Source organism: Macaca fascicularis, chromosome 4 (genome assembly GCF_037993035.2).
Source record: "Macaca fascicularis isolate 582-1 chromosome 4, T2T-MFA8v1.1".
NCBI classification, from domain to species: Eukaryota; Metazoa; Chordata; class Mammalia; order Primates; family Cercopithecidae; genus Macaca; species Macaca fascicularis.
In genome coordinates this window covers 102,705,658-102,722,222 of record NC_088378.1, presented here as the reverse complement: position 1 = coordinate 102,722,222, position 16,565 = coordinate 102,705,658, and the positions used below count along the sequence as shown (strand labels likewise).

The following is a 16,565-nucleotide window of genomic DNA, read 5'->3' as shown; positions in this document are numbered from 1 at the left end:
ACAAGTTGAAAGGGGTCGTTTTATTCCAAGAAAATGTGCCCGAACTAGGGCATTTCTATGTAGTCAAAATATTTTAAACATTTAATCTTTATTTATAGTATATATATATGTGTCAAAATGTGGAAGTTGGATATGCATTACATCAAAGTTTCTCACTATGTTTGCATGACTCCAGAAATAAGGATCAACATGAAAATAAAACATTGCAGTTGGCCCACAGCATCCATGGTTTCCACGATGGTGGCTTCAACCAACCATGAATCAAAAATCTTTCAGGGAAAAAATGATTGGTTGCATCTGTACTGAATATTTACAGACTATTTTTTTTCTTGTCATTATTCTATAAATAATACAGTATAACAGATTTTTGAGATGTTTTTAAGTCATAAGCCATTTAATAATATGAAAGGGATAGATTTAGAAAAATGCATATAGGCACTGTTTGCATGACATTTTCCTTGTATTAGCTCTTATAAGTAACCTAGGTATATGAGATGGGGTGCTTAGGTAATATACAAATACTATGCCATTTTATATAAGAAACTTGAGAATCCGTGAATTTTGGTACATGTGGTAGGGGGCTCCTGGAATCAATCCTGAACAGATATTTTTTAAATTGGGAAAAGAACATGATAGAAAATAGTGGTGTAAAATACAACTGGTGATTTTTTTTCCTCATAACACCTATAGTAAATTGGCAAATTTTAAAATGCTGGAAATTAGGTAATAAAGCAAGAGACAAAGTCATTGAGATTCCTATTTTTTGCAAATAAGAAAAAATAAATATTTTAACAATACCCTATTGAAATACTATAGAATCATAGACTATAACTGCTGGAGGGTTCTCTGAGCAGTCTCTTCTTTTTACAGATAAAAACTCTGTAATGGAGGGATATATCAGGAATTGATCAAAGGAACATTGAGGAACTGATGAATGGTGATGGATCTAGGGCTGTAATCTATGCCTAGTAATTCCCATTCCTAGGTTCTTACTATTTTGCCACATTTATTCCAGGTATATGCAGAATGCTTATCCACATAAACAATTCCTGTTTCTCTGAAGTCTAAAAAAACTGTGAGCAGAGACTAGTATTGTATTTTTGAATTTTCAAATAAACCATCTTTTTTGATATATTTTAAGACATAGTTTATACCTTAAATATTTAAGATCTGATCTTCCTATTAAGTCTTGGTATAGTCTATACTGATTCAATTAGCTAAACGTTTTTCAGCTTTTCTTGTTAATCTCAGCTCTTTTTATTTTGCTGCAGTCAATAACTGAGACATAGGAGGTGTGTCATTTATATTCTTCAGTCTACCTGACAACTTCCAAATAAGCAGTGATTTATCACTGCTCTTCCTGAGAGATTACTAGAACAAGAATGGGACTGCACTATCATGGAACTTTCATTCTGTTGCTATGCAGCGAATAAGCAGAGACACTAATTTTTTCATTCATAAAATATGATAGCACATCTTAGTTAACTAGACAGGCTTAAATATCCTGTCCAGATGTTATCATGTGTCAACTTTGATATTTATATGAGCTAAACTTGTTAAAAAATAATTTTACATTAATATTTTAATATTATAAAACTTCTACTTATTTCTGTCCTTTTACAGTCATATTTCATCTAATGCTTGAAAATATTAGGAGGTTTACCAGTATATTAATATAAATTATTTTTTGCCTACAAACAAAAACATTTGAAATTTCAAATTCATTTTAATTTCAAGGAGCATAGAGAGAAATGTGAAAGATTCAAGGAATTTTGAGATCCAAATTTATTTATTTATTTTTATTATTATTATAATTATACTTTAAGTTCTAGGGTACATATGCATAACGTGCAAGTTTGTTACATATGTATACTTGTGCCATGTTGGAGTGCTGCACCCATCAACTCGTCAGCACCCATCAACTTGTCACTTACCTCAAGTTTAACTCCCAATGCAATCCCTCCCCCCTTCCCCCTCCCCATAATAGGCCCCGGTGTGTGATGTTGCCCTTCCCGAGTCCAAGTGATCTCATTGTTCAGTTCCCACCTATGAGTGAGAACATGCGGTATTTGATTTTCTGTTCTTGGCGATAGTTTGCTGAGAACGATGGTTTCCAGCTACATCCATGTCCCTACAAAGGACACGAACTCATCCTTTTTTATGGCTGCATAGTATTCCATGGTGTATATGTGCCACATTTTCTTAATCCAGTCTGTCACTGATGGACATTTGGGTTGATTCCAAGTCTTTGCTATTGTGAATAGTGCCGCAGTAAACATACGTGTGCATGTGTCTTTATAGCAGCATGATTTATAATCCTTTGGGTATGTACCCAGTAATGGGATGGCTGGGTCATATGGTACTTCTAGGTCTAGATCCTTGAGGAATCGCCATACTGTTTTCCATAATGGTTGAACTAGTTTACAATCCCACCAACAGTGTAAAAGTGTTCCTATTTCTCCACATCCTCTCCAGCACCTGTTGTTTCCTGACTTTTTAATGATTGCCATTCTAACTGGTGTGAGATGGTATCTCATTGTGGATTTGATTTGCATTTCTCTGATGGCCAGTGATGATGAGCATTTTTTCATGTGTCTGTTGGCTGTATGAATGTCTTCTTTTGAGAAATGTCTGTTCATATCCTTTGCCCACTTTTTGATGGGGTGGTTTGTTTTTTTCTTGTAAATTTGTTTGAGTTCTTTGTAGGTTCTGAATATTAGCCCTTTGTCAGATGAGTAGATTGCAAAAATTTTCTCCCATTCTGTAGGTTGCCTGTTCACTCTGATGGTAGTTTCTTTTGCTGTGCAGAAGCTCTTCAGTTTAATTAGATCCCATTTGTCAATTTTGGCTTCTGTTGCCATTGCTTTTGGTGTTTTAGACATGAAGTCCTTGCCCATGCCTATGTCCTAAATGGTATTACCTAGGTTTTCTTCTAGGGTTTTTATGGTATTAGGTCTAACATTTAAGTCTCTAATCCATCTTGAATTAATTTTCGTATAAGGAGTAAGGAAAGGATCCAGTTTCAGCTTTCTACTTATGGCTAGCCAATTTTCCTGGCACCATTTATTAAATAGGGAATCCTTTCCCCATTTCTTGTTTTTCTCAGGTTTGTCAAAGATCAGATGGCTGTAGATGTGTGTTATTACTTCTGAGGTCTCTGTTCTGTTCCATTGGTCTATATCTCTGTTTTGGTACCAGTACCATGCTGTTTTGGTTATTGTAGCCTTGTAGTATAGTTTGAAGTCAGGTAGCATGATGCCTCCAGCTTTGTTCTTTTGACTTAGGATTGTCTTGGCAATGCGGGCTCTTTTTTGGTTGCATATGAACTTTAAAGCAGTTTTTTCCAATTCTGTGAAGAAACTGATTGGTAGCTTAATGGGGATGGCATTGAATCTGTAAATTACCTTGGGCAGTATGGCCATTTTCACGATATTGATTCTTCCTATCCATGAGCATGGTATGTTCTTCCGTTTGTTTGTGTCCTCTTTGATTTCACTGAGCAGTGGTTTGTAGTTGTCCTTGAAGAGGTCCTTTACATCCTTTGTAATTTGGATTCCTAGGTATTTTATTCTCTTTGAAGCAATTGTGAATGGAAGTTCATTCCTGATTTGGCTCTCTGTTTGTCTGTTACTGGTGTATAAGAAAGCTTGTGATTTTTGCACATTAATTTTGTATCCTGAGACTTTGCTGAAGTTTCTTATCAGCTTAAGGAGATTTTGGGCTGAGACAATGGAGTTTTCTAAATATATAATCATGTCATCTGCAAAGAGGGACAATTTGACTTCTTCTTTTCCTAACTGAATACCCTGGATTTCTTTCTCTTGCCTGATTGCCCTAGCCAGAACTTCCAACACTATGTTGAATAGGAGTGGTGAGAGAAGGCATCCCTGTCTTGTGCCAGTTTTCAAAGGGAATTTTTCCAGTGTTTGGCCATTCAGTATGATATTGGCTGTGGGTTTGTCATAAATAGCTCTTATTATTTTGAGATACGTTTCATCAATACTGAATTTATTGAGCGTTTTTAGCATGAAGGGCTGTTGAATTTTGTCAAAGGCCTTTTCTGCATCTATTGAGATAATCATGTGGTTTTTGTCTTTGGTTCTGTTTATATGCTGGATTATGTTTATTGATTTGCATATGTTGAACCAGCCTTGCATCCCAGGGATGAAGCCCACTTGATCATGGTGGATAAGCTTTTTGATGTGCTGCTGGATCCCGTTTGCCAATGTTTTATTGAGGATTTTTGCATCAATGTTCATCAGGGATATTGGTCTAAAATTCTCTTTTTTTGTTGTGTCTCTGCCAGGCTTTGGTATCAGGATGATGTTGGCCTCAAAAAATGAGTTAGGGAGGATATTAAATTTATAAATAATATTTTAAATATGTTAATGCAAGTTTAAATTATAATGGTCCTAAATTACATATAACTATAAAATTTATGATATTTTAAAGCAAATTACAAATATGTGATAAGTCAAAGAGGTTTCCTAGAAAATTACATTATCTCTGTGAAGGATGTTATAGAAATTTTTAAATGATGGATTAGGAAAGATTTTTAAAGGATTTTTGAGGGTATTTTTTAGAGTAATAGGCCTTTTAATAATACGAAAGGGACAGATCTAGAAAAATGCATATAGGACAAACAAGATTATTGAATGATTTTAGTTTCTTCATAGATTTGTTAAAGATCATTGATAACACTCAGTTAGGAATCCTTAGCAAAGAATTTGAAAAGAAAAGTAGTTATTTTAATATCTTTATTTTTAATACTAATACTTTCCATTTGAAAATTGTGATAATTACCGTACTTTGTAGATTGTATTTGCTTTTCTTATCTTGCATACTCCAATCAGATTCTTTCTTGTTGAGCTTTAGAAGACAAGAAATTATTTCACAAATACGGTTTTCATTTAACTCTTAAAAATAAGTTTCAGGGCCGGGCACGGTGGCTCAAGCCTGTAATCCCAGCACTTTGGGAGGCCGAGACGGGTGGATCACGAGGTCAGGAGATCGAGACCATCCTGGCTAACACGGTGAAACCCCGTCTCTCCTAAGAAATACAAAAAACTAGCCGGGCGAGGTGGCAGGCGCCTGTAGTCCCAGCTACTCGGGAGGCTGAGGCCGGAGAATGGCGTGAACCCGGGAGGCGGAGCTTGCAGTGAGCTGAGATCCGGCCACTGCACTCCAGCCTGGGCGACAGAGCGAGACTCCGTCTCAAAAAAAAAAAAAAAGTTTCAGTTTTATACTTACTTAATTTTAACATTGAATTGATTTGTGACATACGTAGATTAATTATTTTAAAAAACCACAGTTTGGAAAGAACAATGTATTTAAAGTTGGAATAAATAAAATGGATCTTGTTCAATATATACATTTTTGTAAACTAATATGTGCTTTTAGAAAATACCATTTTTTAAAACATAAGACACATAATTCAGTTTGTACCTTATAGTGAAATATTTCAACCCTTCAAACCCATTTTTATAAAATTGCAATATTACATCTGAGGAACTGGGATACATACATTTTTGATATATAATCACAAAATCTATAATTAATGCTGAAATACAGTCTATAGTAAATATCCTTATCTTTTGACTTTATTATACATAAGCTAAATTTTCATTAAAAAACTAAATGAAATTGCATGGTAATTATATTTCTTGTAAGAAATGAGAGGTATTATTTAGCTCTTGATTATGTGGCATTTATGAAATTTTTAAAAATAAAAATCCCATAGCCTCCCAGTTTTAAATGTTCTATAAAGAAATAGCAACTGGCATTTTAATGATTTAGTTAGTTTACAATACTGTTAACGTTCAGAATGTTCCTAAAATGTGAATGTAATGCTAGGATTTGTGGGATAATTGGAAAATATTTTATTTACTATTTTAGTTTTGCTCTTGGGTTTAAAATTGTTAAAATAATATAAAAATTTTAATGATAGTAGTCTTTTTTTAAAGGAAGATATTTTAACTGAGTTACAGTTAATTTTACTTATACTAAGATATTAGAGAGACAATCACCTTTCAATTAACTTTTACTCGTTACTACTATTCTCCACATAAATCATATAACTTATTGGAATCATACCTTCTTGTTCAAATTTGTGGTGATTATCTTATTTTCTAAATTCGTCTTAATATTTGGCTCAACACATCTGTAATCCAGAAATAATGTCATTTTATTCTAGATATATAGTTGAAAAATAAAAATGGAAATCATGTAAGATCTTTAGCAAAGTTAAAGAATCTCCACGTTTACACTAAAGATTTTTCAGTGATTATGAAAAAACTTTTACTGAAGCACAATAACTTGTATAAACAGTTATTTCAGAATATGCACTAAGGCACATGTCACTGGGAAATAATGAAAAGTACTACAAAAATGTGTGTGATATTATGTAATTATCTGGCTTTTTGCTAAGAGTAAATAATTGTAAGCTATTGGCATTTTGGTTGTGTTGCTGGAATCTGAGAGCAAGCGGTGAGGATAGCGTAGCAACTACATCTTTGATGGAGAGTCAAGGGAGTCTACTCATTATTTTGAATAATAATGTTAATTTGGAGATTATTTTTTACTTTCACAGATTAAATAAGGTCAGTTTTAACTTCATCGGAAATAAATATAGTATAGTAATGATTTGAGGAAGGTAAATGAAATAATTTAGAACCATTTTTAGATTCATTTTAGTTATGTTACCACTGTCTTTTTATGATTTAGTTTTACATTTTGCAAATAAAGATTTAAGTGCAGCCATAGCATAAGCTAAGTAATCCTATTAATGTTTAGAGAAATGAAGTTTTGTCCTAGCAAGATTCAGTCCCTAGATCTGTGTCAGACTGCTCCTGGCCAGTAGCTATTGGGATATAATTATCAGTGTCTAACCATCTACCCTGAAAATTACATGGCACTAAAAGATTGCAAAGCTGTGGGCTAATCAGTGTCAACATAGTTTTAAGCAAAGTTAATATCATTTTATGAGAATACTTAAGCTAACACCATTTAAGTCTGTTTTTATTGCAAATTGAGATTGTTTTGAGTTGCTTTAAGCTTTAATTATAGAGCAGAACTAAATTTGCAGTCCATTTGACTTACTCAAAACTCAAAGCAAAGTAATGAATTTCTGAATCACATCTCTCAAGCTCTCCAATGAACTATCCTGTAATGGTAACAATAGTCACAATTTATTATCTCTGAAGTCAACATTATTAAAGCAGGGGTGTATCGTTGCTTAGTTTGCATAACTAAGGGTTGTTAGGGATTTGAGATTGGTTATCTACTGAATTGAAACAAAGTGAAACATTTTATAATTTAGTGCTAAAAGTATGATTAAAACACTTAGCCACAAATTCCAAATTTTATTATCTCTTGTACTATTGGTCTGCACTTGAACACAATAAAAGTTACAGATTGATTTCTTTTTTTAAAGTATGTGTTGGCGTTTTATAATCAAGGATGGTAGGCCACATTTAGTCATTGCAATGGAAAAAATTGTCAGCAAATACCTTTATGAACTCCTTGTAAGAGATAAAATCAGCAGCCAAGTCAATCAGACATGTCAACATTTCCATTAACTCATAAACCATTAGTCTCTTGGCAAAAGCTCCCAGTACATCAGTCACCAATAAACAATTTTCCATACACATACATGTGCGTGCACTCACACACACACAGCCCTACAACTTAAAAATCTGAACACTTGTTGCAGAAGTTGAGTTGTCTGGGAAGTTGGCAAATGTTGTATAAAGTAAACATAGGTCTCATACAACATAAGTATAAGCTTTTGAATCATTTACCCTACACGTGACTGTACCTTAGCTGTTTCTTTCTCTTTCATTTGTAAAAATGCAAAATTTAAAGGCAGGGTTTTGAAGTGATGTTGCTGATGGTAGATTCTAACTTAGAACAATTCATACTTTATCAAAGGCTGCAATTCTTGCCCTCCTGTGCTACTTAGGAGGTTGATAAAAGCTTAAAAGCATTCTTTACGTATTATAAATTAAAGGGCTAAAAGTCATGTATTCGTTTTCAAACTTACAAATTTCATGTATGTGGTCCAGATATAGCTGTAAGAAATAGCAAGCTAATCTTTTACTAAGTCCGTTTTAAGGACTGACAAAGTCATGAGAAGCCACTGACAGAAATTAACGATTTATAAGAATGCCTCAGTAAAGTAGATACTTATTAATTAAAGCAATTTTTAGGTGACTACAGTTAGCCGAGGGTGTTAAGTGGGTGTGTGCATGCATGTAAGCATGTGCATATATGTGTGATGTTTTAAGTATGCATACTTGTTTTCTCTATATATGTACATGCAACAAACAGTTGTTTAAATTGAAAACATATTTTTACAATTAAATTTGGTTTCACATAATCATTTATGAAGGAAATTGAAAATATGTCATATAAAATCAAGAAATAAAGTGTATTTTGTTACTAACATTTACATTCCCCATTCTGTGTAATTTGAATCATGTTCATCTTTAGATTAACAGTTGCTAGTACTGTGTATTCTGCATTTTGTTTAATTTATTAATCGTGTTATTTCTAAATTTTATTTAATTGAAGTCATTTCAAAAGCATTGAAATCTTAAACCATTCAGTTCCTGAAAGGTTCTTCATGTGTTTTAATAGGCTTCCATTATGTGTTTTTGCAGCAAGCTTAGTAGTGGAGGAGCGAACAAGACAGATGAAAATGAAAGTGCATCGATTTAAGCAGACAACAGGGTCTGGTTCTAGTCAAGAACTTGATCGCGAGCAGTATTCCAAGGTAAAATTAGTAGTATCCAACAAATAGTTTCCCTTTTAAAAATGTGTAGTGTCTATACCAGGCAGGATTAGAAAGCACCGAATTATATAAGAAAAGGTATCATTTGGGCCGGGCGCCGTAGTTCACGCCTATAATCCCAGCACTTTGGAAGGCCAAGGTGGGCACATCACCTAAAGTCAGAAGTTCAAGACCAGCCTGGCCAACATGGTTAAACCCCATCTCTACTGAAAAATACAAAAATTAGCCAGGCGTGGTGGTGTGCGCCTGTAATCCCAGCTACTTGGGAGGCTGAGGCAGGAGAATCCCTTGAACCTGGAAGGCAGAAGTCGCAGTGAGCTGAGATCACACCACTGCACACCAGCCTGGGTGACAGAGCGAGACTCCATCTAAAAAATAAAAAATAAAAAATAAGAAAAGGTATCATTAAATAATAGTCCTGCATCATAATTTCTACCAAAGCCGGAAAAAAACCCCTCTTTCCTCTTGATATTTTCATATGATATAACTTCATTGAAATATTAACTTGGATTTGATTTTTTTCTAAAAATATATAAATATTTGATATTAAAATCACTTGATTGATTAGCATTAGTCAAATTCACATAAATAAGCAAGATATATGAAGCCATTTTGTTGCTTGAACATCATTTAAATATTGCATTTAAGATATTAAGGTATATATTTATAGTCTTAAATATAACTTTGGATTGATATTTGACTATTGATATTTGTGAATGATAAAAATTATGTAATATGAGATTTCTTATTGCTCTGTCTTTAGTAAGAAAAGTAACTGATTTCAAACTTCTAGAAACTGAAATTTACACAGTTTTAAGTGCCAATAAGCATTTAATTTTTATTTCAATAATATTTTCTAAGGAAACACTAAGGAGTTTATAAACTGCTAATATCTGATAATTTTAAATAAAATAGCATAGATTTTTGTTCTTTATAAAGTAATTTCAAGTATATTATCTGGTTTATTTAAAAGCCTTTTTTCTTTATAGAATACTACAAAAGTAGCAGCAGCCATTATAGGTCGACCTTTGTTGTAATTTAATATCACCAAACTCTTTTGGAAGTAATAAGCTATTAGAAATCAAAAGTAAATAAAGCTACACTAAATTAATATTATTAGCTTGAAATATGGACCTAGAAAAACCTACTTATTTTTAAGCAGTGGAAGTGGTTCATTATCTTTCCAGATATTCTGTGACTAAAAAAAAAAAGAGGTAGCTACAAAATATGATTTATCACCAGGACTGCCACAGAGGCATGTGTGTTTGATACAGTCTATCACTTTATGTGTTAGGTTAGATGCAGAAGGGCTTCCAAATGATACAGTGCGGAGGGTCACTGTGATTGGTGATGCCCAACTCCCTAAGAGTCTTACCAAAAAAATAGTAAGCAAAGTAACTTGATGTCCCATAGTATTGGCTATTTCAGCTCTGTACAGATTTATCTTCTCTGCAACTTGTTATTTATGGTATTATCACCTAATCAGCCTATTTATCTGTCTTCATAGATATCATCATTGTTTTTGTTTTCTTACTACAAATGCAGTTTGAATTAGACGGCAGGGTAATTTGGGGTTTTATTTTCCCTCTACAGTTGGATGCAGTTATTTGAAAGTTTCTTTAAACTGGAAATGCTCCTTTTAAGCTGACAGTTTTTATCAGTTTCTTAGCTTTATTTCAAAAGATGAGGTCAAATAGAACAGCAAGGAGAGGTAGAGCCAGTATAGGAAACAAGAAAGAGGCAAGTAAAGAATCAGGGTAAGATACTGAAAGCCTTTCTGGATCATCCTGAGCTGGGACTCTAATCATTAATTAGTCGATCCAAAAAATCAATGAAATGAAGTACTCAGAAGTCTAAACCCCCACTAATAGTCATAGTAAACCAAAGGTAGGTGTATCTTGTTTGGCACACTCCAAATTCTCTGACTCATAACATTAAAAACTTGAAAATACCTCAAAATCTACTCCAGCTCACTTATTTACCAAATTTATGAAAACTGGGGCTCAGAAGCAAAGAGGTAATTTATTAAAATTTGTATTAAAATTAGTAGAGCCTGTCTGTAGAGTGAAGAGGCCTAGAACAATGGATTTGGGACTTAGGGAATGACTTTGTTCTACTTATATCATTGCAATGAACACATTACTCTAGGTTCCCATGTGGCTTTCAATTTACATAAAAATTAAATTAGCATATTCTGTCTTTCCTCTCTCCTTTGCACAGGCACCCTTTTTCCTTTCCTCTCTCTTATTGTATTTGAATATTTTAAAACCTATTACTTTCAGATATAGTACTATGACTCTTACTGAATAGATACTACTATGTTAAATAAAATTATAATAGCTAAATATGAGATCAAAGTTATGGTAGCTTTAAAAACTTGTAAGAATATAGGATAGGAAATTATATAAGATAAAATAAATGATTAACCGTTTCTTATATGTCAAGTAGAAGATAAAATACTCTCCACATTTCTAATATTTATATTATATACTAACACAATAGAATTTTTTGTTTTCAGTAGCCATTTTTGTTAATTCAAACCTTTTGCATATACTTGAGAAATATCTTTTTCATTTTTATTATTTTACATCACATATTTTATAACTATTTTACAAAGATCTATTTTATGGCTATAATTAAGAGCCAGTATTGGCACAAATTTTATATTGATTAAATTTTGAACTTTAGTCTTTTACTGACTCTTTTTTGGTATCTTAATCCATTTGACATTTTGGATGAAGCTACAAACCTTAGTTGAAATTTATACCAAGCAGAAGTTAGTTAACCATTCTCAGAATACTTTTAATCAACCACTAGTAGAGCTGGACTTTTTTCAGGGCAAAACATTGTCAGACAGCTATAATTCCTGAGATGCTTCTTGAAACCTAGTACCTCTTTTAGAAGATTAAATGACCCTAACATCCATCCTGAGTAAGGAATTAGCACTAACTTTGCTTTTGAAAAAGCACAACGATGCTGCTTAGGTATCCTTGAAATGTGTCACCATTCTATTTTTTTATTGGTGTTATACAGAGTTGCATGCCTTAATGATGAAGTGAAATTCATAATAAGGAAGTGAAATCACATTTAGGCACTCACAATTTAAAGAATGTTTATGTTTCTGTAACCCAGGAACAGCAACCAAGAGTGATGTGATGGGTTTTGTAGGTAGCTGAAGAGTGTTTATTATTACTTACTTCTAAGAATAGTAGTATTTTATTATTTCTCTCACATCAATGACTTATTTTCCCTCTGTAGGATCGGTATAAATTCCTCCTGAGGAATTATGTTCTTCAAAATATATTTTATGTATTTGCATTAAAATATTAAATTGTTACATTTGAAATTTAACAGATCATGCCTGATGAAATTCAAAGTGATTAAAATGTTAACATATTAAATAGTTAAAAGTGAATATAAAAGTATTTCACTTTCTTCAAATAATCAATGTGATTAAAACTGTGATATCATATCAGAATGATAGATTGTTCTTTATCTCAATGTAGAACAATTTATTATGGCATAATTTTTGAAATTCCTTTTTGTCCACTTTCTGGAATAACCAAGGTCTGTATACAAAAAGGTTGAAGAAAAGGTGGCTTAAGTAAAGCCATCTTTTGGCTTATTTCCAACTAAAAATACTTTAGTTGGAAAAATATTTTCATATACATTCACATACCTATATGCTTTAGTGTACACTGCTTAATATTGTCAAATATCAAATAAGGGGAGCATTTGCTCTGGGTGTCAGCACAATACTGACACCTAGAACAGAGAATATTTTATATTCTGTCATGGGCAAGGTATCATTCCAATACATTTGGAAACTATAATTACATAGCATCTCTCTTTTAGCACAGTGTTTCAGAAAACCAACAATATAGGAGTTGTGTTTGTAATGCAGCAACAGTGTTAAATTCAGGTTTTACTCTGTAAACATAATTGAATTTTTAGCACATATACCTGTAAACTGAAAACAGATCTGATTAAAATGAATTGTGTCAGTCAGAATCATGTTATTAAATATAACTGAATTTGCTGGTAAACCGTATTGTCACATTGCTTTCAATACATTATCTTAAATCACATTAATTTTAGATCAAACATGAAATCATATAAATATAGCTCAGTTTAGATACAATAACGTATATGAATTTCCTTTAAATTCTAATTTGGCATATGACCTTGAGAGATAAATCACACAGTTATGAAAAATCCTTGGGAAAAATAATTGTATATATATCCTATATATTGGGAATTATTTTCATGTCTGATATGAAATTATTTTACGAACACATACACATGAGAGGCAAAGAAATGAAACTCACATTCAGAAAGGCTAAGGCGGGTGGATTGCCTGAGCTCAGGAGTTTAAGATCAGCCTGGGTAACACGGTAAAACCCCATCTCTACTAAAATACAAAAAACTAGCCAGGTGTGGCAGCCTGCGCCTGTAGTTCCAGCTACTTGGGAGGCTGAGGCAGGAGAATTGCTTGAATCTGGGAGGCAGAGGTTGGAGTGAGCCAAGATCACGTCACTGCACTCCACCCTGAGCAACAGGGGAGAATGTGTCTCCAAAAACAAAAACAAAACTCACATTTAAATGTTTCAATCCTAAACTACTCTCATATAAGAAATTATTGAATAAACATGAGACCTTTCTCTAGGATAATTTTTTAAGTGTTATTGTCTAATCTTCTTTTTAGTACATATAGACCCAGGTTGTAGCATCAGTTAATTTAGTATGTTTTGGCAAGATAGTTCAAATTCATTAAAATTCCTCTGACATGGAACATCACAAAGGATAGATGACTTTTGCTACAGATTTAATAAACATTTGATATTTTCATACTTTATTTCTCATAAATCTAAAATTAATTGCTTGCGAAAAAACAAACACCCATATGTTATTTTGTTTTACAAAAGAAGTTATAGTATCTTACCTTCCAGTATCTAAGAGAACTACTTACATTTTAGATATCTTTCAGTTATAGTTATGTAACCTATTTATTACAATTATAACATGTATATAAATAATATGTAATACATAAGCTATTCACTGTGTGATTCATCACAATAAGACAGTGAAGTAGAAATAAGAGTAGATAATTGCTTTGACAGCTTTGCGTATTTTAATCTTTTACTTGATTCCTAAAATTTTAGGCAATGAATATCAGAGACAAATTTAAAGACATCTTTGAATATAAGATATAACGTACAATGAAATTTTTATAGGGATCCAGTATTCTAATTTTGATACTAAGTTAGGTTAAATCTGAAACCGTCTAATGAAGCCATAGTAGAAAGGTAAAGACCAGTCACTACCTCTTTACTCAGTCTGTATCAGCCCTTGTTTTTGAAAAGTTATATATTTTTAAGAAATGTTAGACACTATAATGTCTTGCCAAGTATTTAACTAAATTGACTAGTTTCAGAAAGTATCAAAAAGTATGTACAGATGGAACCAGTCTATACAGGTCAAGTATCCCTTACTCAAAATGCGTGGGACCAGAGGTGTTTGATATTTTGGATTTTTTTTTCATATTTTGTTATATTTGTACCATATACATTGTGTATTTTCCAGTTGAGCATCCTAATCTGAAAATCCAAAATGTTCCAGTGAACATTTCTTTTGTGCATCATGTCGGTGCTCAAAAAGATTTTGGAGCACTTCAGATTTTGAATTTTTTGATGAGGAATGCTCAGCCTGTGCTTTGACTAGAGTAGAAGGTGAATAAAATGGACAAGAATGAAAATGAAAACAAAAAAGAGAAGCATATGTACTAGAAAACAATGAATAATACACTTTTGAGGTTCTAAGTATATACAAATAATTTAATGAATTTTCTAATCAAGCATTTAATGATTGTGTTTAATTTATATTTCAGTCTTCCTAAGCCATCTCTTACCACTCAAAGGATAATGTTTTTATACTGGAAATCATATGTTAGCATTTGGATTATTTTAGATTCTACACCTACTTTTATGAAGGTACACCTTTATTTGGTGTGGGCTAAGTAGTCATTCATCTCACCATCTATGTCTTTTCCATGGTCTAATGATGGAGCTCACACTTTCTTGTTTTTAATCTTTAGTATAACATACATAAAGATCAGTACAGAAGCTGTGATAACGTCTCTGCCAAATCATCAGATAGTGATGTCAGTGATGTGTCCGCCATTTCCCGAACCAGCAGTGCCTCACGCCTCAGCAGCACAAGCTTTATGTCAGAGCAATCTGAGCGCCCCAGGGGTAGAATCAGGTGAGTTGGCAATACTGTTTATATAAGCTGGATCTTTATCTGTGGTATAAAAATACAAGTAGCTTCCTGAATATTTTTTCTGTAATACAGTTTAGGTCACAGTGGGTTAAGTATTGATCGACTACTATGTAGTATTGCCAACAGAATGTTTAGGATGGACTACTATCAGATACAGCTTATAACCCTAGTCATAAGTTTAGAGATCACTCTGAGTCACATTTGTAGTAGTTTCCTCTAATATTAAATTCTCTTCCTTTAGTCCAACATCAGAAAGTGTATTCTGTAAAGGGACAGATAGTAAATATTTCAGGCTTTGCAGGACAGTCTTTGTTGCAATTACTCAACAATGTCATTATAGTATAACAGCTATACAAATAAATCAACATGGGTGTGTGTGTGTGTATATGGGTGTATGTGGGGTTGTAGTGGATGTGGTAACAAAATATACATCCCTAGTTATGTTACATGAATTGTAAGGCATTTGCATCAATTTTGTTTGAGTCACCAGTAGTGCTTTTGTGTTCTTCAAAGACAAATACCCTGCCGAAAGGAAAAAGACCCCAGACATCCAAGTACTATCTAAACTAAAGCAGATTGATTGTGGACAAAGCATATTTTGTATTAGTTCTTTACTAGTTTTCAGAAGTCAAAGTTTCATATAGTTATAGTTGTGTAACCTAAATATTTATTACAATTGGAGGAATTGTGGGGTTGATGAGAGGTCCAATAAATATAAGTGTTAAAAATAGGAACAAACACTTTTCCAGTACTCTGAAAGTCTGATGTTAGTGCACATTTTGGTGATGTACAATGAATTGTATTTTGAAGATTCTCTCTTGTTTGTTGAAGCAAATTAAAAGTAATCAGCCTGCTGTTATTTAACAATTTCATACTCTGATAATCTAACATGAGCAATTTCAACTGATAAATATATTAGTAGAAAATGTTTTATCTTTACTTTTGGTGTTCTCAGCATTTGATTCTGAAAGAATGTACAGTTCTTTAAAGTTTAAGGAAGAATTATAAGAGCTCAAGAACGTAGCCATATTAAGCTGTTTAAGATCGAGGGGTAAGAAGTATTCTTATAGATTCCTTTTTATTAAATTCTTAATAAGATAGAATGTTTTAAAAACTATTGAATACCAAAGAATGTAATAAATAGGACCTAACCAAGGACTTTGTTTTTACCTTTTAAAAAAGTAATTTTTTACCTTTTTAAGTAATTTTTGTTTATATTCACTGTAGAGCCAAGTACCTTGAGCCCTATGCTTTAAAGTATTACTAGTGAATAGAATTTGTATTACTAAGCAATTGCATAGAATAACTTGTGAGTTCATTTTCACTCTCCTAAAATTTCAGAAGTAGAATTCTTCAGAAATTTATCTTCCTATAAAATTTGGCTATGCAATTTCTTTTAGAAAGAATAGGGAAACAATGTCAAGAGACTGATTTTATACAAGGAGAATGGGGGAATCTACATGTTAGTAGTGTGTTGGAACCGGTGTTACTTTGT

At 32.7% G+C, this 16,565-nt stretch overlaps 1 protein-coding gene across 50 annotated transcripts in view; it reads left to right on the top strand.

Annotated features, from left to right (window-relative positions):
- RIMS1 (regulating synaptic membrane exocytosis 1) overlaps nt 1-16,565 on the top strand; it is a 493,077-nt gene that overhangs the window by 389,969 nt on the left and 86,543 nt on the right. For 38 of the 50 annotated variants that reach the window (XM_074037683.1, XM_005552575.5, XM_074037680.1 and 35 more), the window contains 2 exons: nt 8,661-8,773; nt 14,886-15,052. The exons of the other annotated variants lie outside the window; for them this stretch is intronic. In XM_074037683.1, coding sequence (XP_073893784.1) covers nt 8,661-8,773; nt 14,886-15,052 — 280 coding nt within the window. The remainder of the gene's footprint in view (nt 1-8,660; nt 8,774-14,885; nt 15,053-16,565) is intronic. 50 annotated transcript variants of the gene reach the window in all.